Source organism: Tupaia chinensis, unplaced genomic scaffold, assembly GCF_000334495.1.
Source record: "Tupaia chinensis unplaced genomic scaffold, TupChi_1.0 Scaffold139757_1, whole genome shotgun sequence".
In the NCBI taxonomy this organism is placed as follows: Eukaryota; Metazoa; Chordata; class Mammalia; order Scandentia; family Tupaiidae; genus Tupaia; species Tupaia belangeri.
In genome coordinates this window covers 3285573-3287820 of record NW_006199637.1, presented here as the reverse complement: position 1 = coordinate 3287820, position 2248 = coordinate 3285573, and the positions used below count along the sequence as shown (strand labels likewise).

Sequence of the window (2248 nt, the reverse complement as noted above, 5' to 3'; positions counted from 1 at the left end):
CCACTGCAAAGAAAAATCCTCCAAAAAAAAAAAAAAAAAAGAGAAACAGAGAGACAGTGGGAGGGAAAGTGAGAAATCACCCACCAGGAGGATGGCCAGGCCTCAGTCCCTTCTCCTCCATTCTCCTCTCGGGATCCTGGACAGGCATGCACACATGCCCGGCATGATTTTCAAGCTGCAGGGTCTGAGAATCGAATCAGTCAGCCATGTGGGGTCCACATGGTTAATGACCACACACCTGCTAGCCCCTGCATCACTTTTTAAAAGTCTGTCTGCTGGCGGCGTCAGCTGAGTCAGCAGGACACATAGCCCTCAGCTGCAGCTTGGGCAGGCCTCCTCTGGGATGTGCTTTGCTGGGCTCAGGTCAGAGCCTTTAGGATGGTGGGACTGGATGTCGGACCAGGGCAGGGTTTAGAAACAGAGCTGGGGTCAGAGTGATCGCCTGGGACCCCCAAGGCCTGGGGTGGACTGCTCGTCTGCCCAAAGCATCGGTGTGGATCCACAACTCACAGGATGCAGATCTGACCAAGCCCCAAGATCGTCTGTCTCAGGGCCCCCAGGTGAGAACCTAGTGGCCCAGAGAGTGACATAGACTTGTCTGGAGCCACAGCAAGTCACAGGTCGGGCTGGGACCCAGGTAGGAGGCAGCATCCCCAAATGCCACATGGATGCTTGATCAGAGGCCAGATCTGTGTTTAGGTGCTTGGCGCCAGTTTGACACTGGGTGTTGCTGGGCAGGCAGCCGTCAGCCTCATCGCCCATCCACAAGCTCTCTACGGGGTGAGGGTTGGCCTCTGGCTGTTAGGAGTCTGGGCTTACCCCCATGCTGAGATGACCAGCTCCTTCCACCTGGAGTGAACGGGAGTCTGCCCTTTTGCACACCTGAGATCCAGAGGGTTTGGCTGAGATGAAGGCAGCAAGAAGGAGGGGCCACCAGGCATTTGAGATACCCCGGGCTCCCAGTGGGCAGGCCCAGCTCAGCAGCCTGTGCTGCCCCGGTGCAGGGAAGTTCAAGCTTCTGGAGCAGGCCCGGGATGTGCGGGAGCCGGTGAGGTACTTCAGCAGCGTGGAGGAGGTGGCCAGCGTCTTCCCTGACCGCATCTTTGTGATGGAAGCCATCACCTTCAGCGTCAAGGTCAGTCCTTGCACCAGGCACGGTGTCTCCACACCACCCTTCCCTTGGAGCAGTCCTTTTGGAGGCTTGTCTCTGGGTCCGGGAGGAGAAAGGCTTCTGAAGACCTCTTAAGGGGCTGTGTAGCACAACCAGGCCATGTCAGAAGAGTGGGCTGCAGGTCCACTGGTGGGGGGACATCTGTGGAAGGGGGCTGTTGGAGGGGATGTGCCCCATTGGATACCTGTCTTAGCACTCTGGCTGCCCCGTACCCACTGGCTGGGGAGTGGCCGTGGAAAGTCAGCCACGCAAACGGTCCCCACTGGGCATAGATGCTTTTTTTTTTTCTTTGTGAGAGAGTTTTGCTATAGGATGGGTGTGCTCACCGGAGAGACAGAAAGGGAGAGATCACCCCTGGGAGGGATAGCAGCCCCTTCTCCTTCACTCTCCTCTCGGGATCTTAGGCATGCAGGCACTCCCGGAGTATCAAGCTGTCGTCCGGGGACTCTAACTGCAGTCGGCCACGTGGGAATCCAGCACCTTAACCACTACAGCACCTGGTGGCCCCAGATAGCTCTTTACTGTACAAACCCTTGTCCTGTCCATCAATTCACTTGTTTCACAGTAACCTGGTTGGATGGGTGGGGCACTGTTATGGCTCCCAACAGTAAAGATAATGTAATGAAAGTTGCCAGTTATTGACAGTGAAAGTACGTCACTGCACACACAGTTTAACAAGCCACTTGTTTGCGTCATCACAGGAGGTAGCTCAGGTCTGCAGCAGCAGCTCCCTTTGGGTCGCACGTCCACCACGTGGCCGGTGCTCCTGATCTGGGCTCAGCCCTGAGAGAGCTGCTCTGTGTCCTGGATGGCGTTGCGGGGCTGGCCCAGGGGCTTTCCTTGGAGCCCTGGCTGAGGCCTCGCTCTGTCTCTGGGATCCTCAGGTAGTGTCTGGCGAATTCAGCGAGGACAGCGAGGTGTACAACTTCACGCTGCACGCGGGTGACGAGCTCACACTGATGGGCCAGGCGGAGATTCTGTGCGCCAAGACCACGAAGGAGCGCTCGCGTTTTACCACTCTCCTGCGCAAACTGGGCAGGGCTGGGGCGCTGGCCGGGGTGGGCGGAGGCGGCGGCG

The 2248-nt window shown here is 57.8% G+C and overlaps 1 protein-coding gene across 1 annotated transcript in view; it reads left to right on the top strand.

The window, feature by feature from the left end:
• Positions 1 to 2248, top strand: part of GAREM2 (GRB2 associated regulator of MAPK1 subtype 2) — a 16934-nt gene that overhangs the window by 10629 nt on the left and 4057 nt on the right. The window contains exons 3-4 of the mRNA XM_014593097.1: positions 1005 to 1135; positions 2056 to 2246. Of these exons, the coding sequence (XP_014448583.1) occupies positions 1005 to 1135; positions 2056 to 2246 (322 nt within the window). The remainder of the gene's footprint in view (positions 1 to 1004; positions 1136 to 2055; positions 2247 to 2248) is intronic.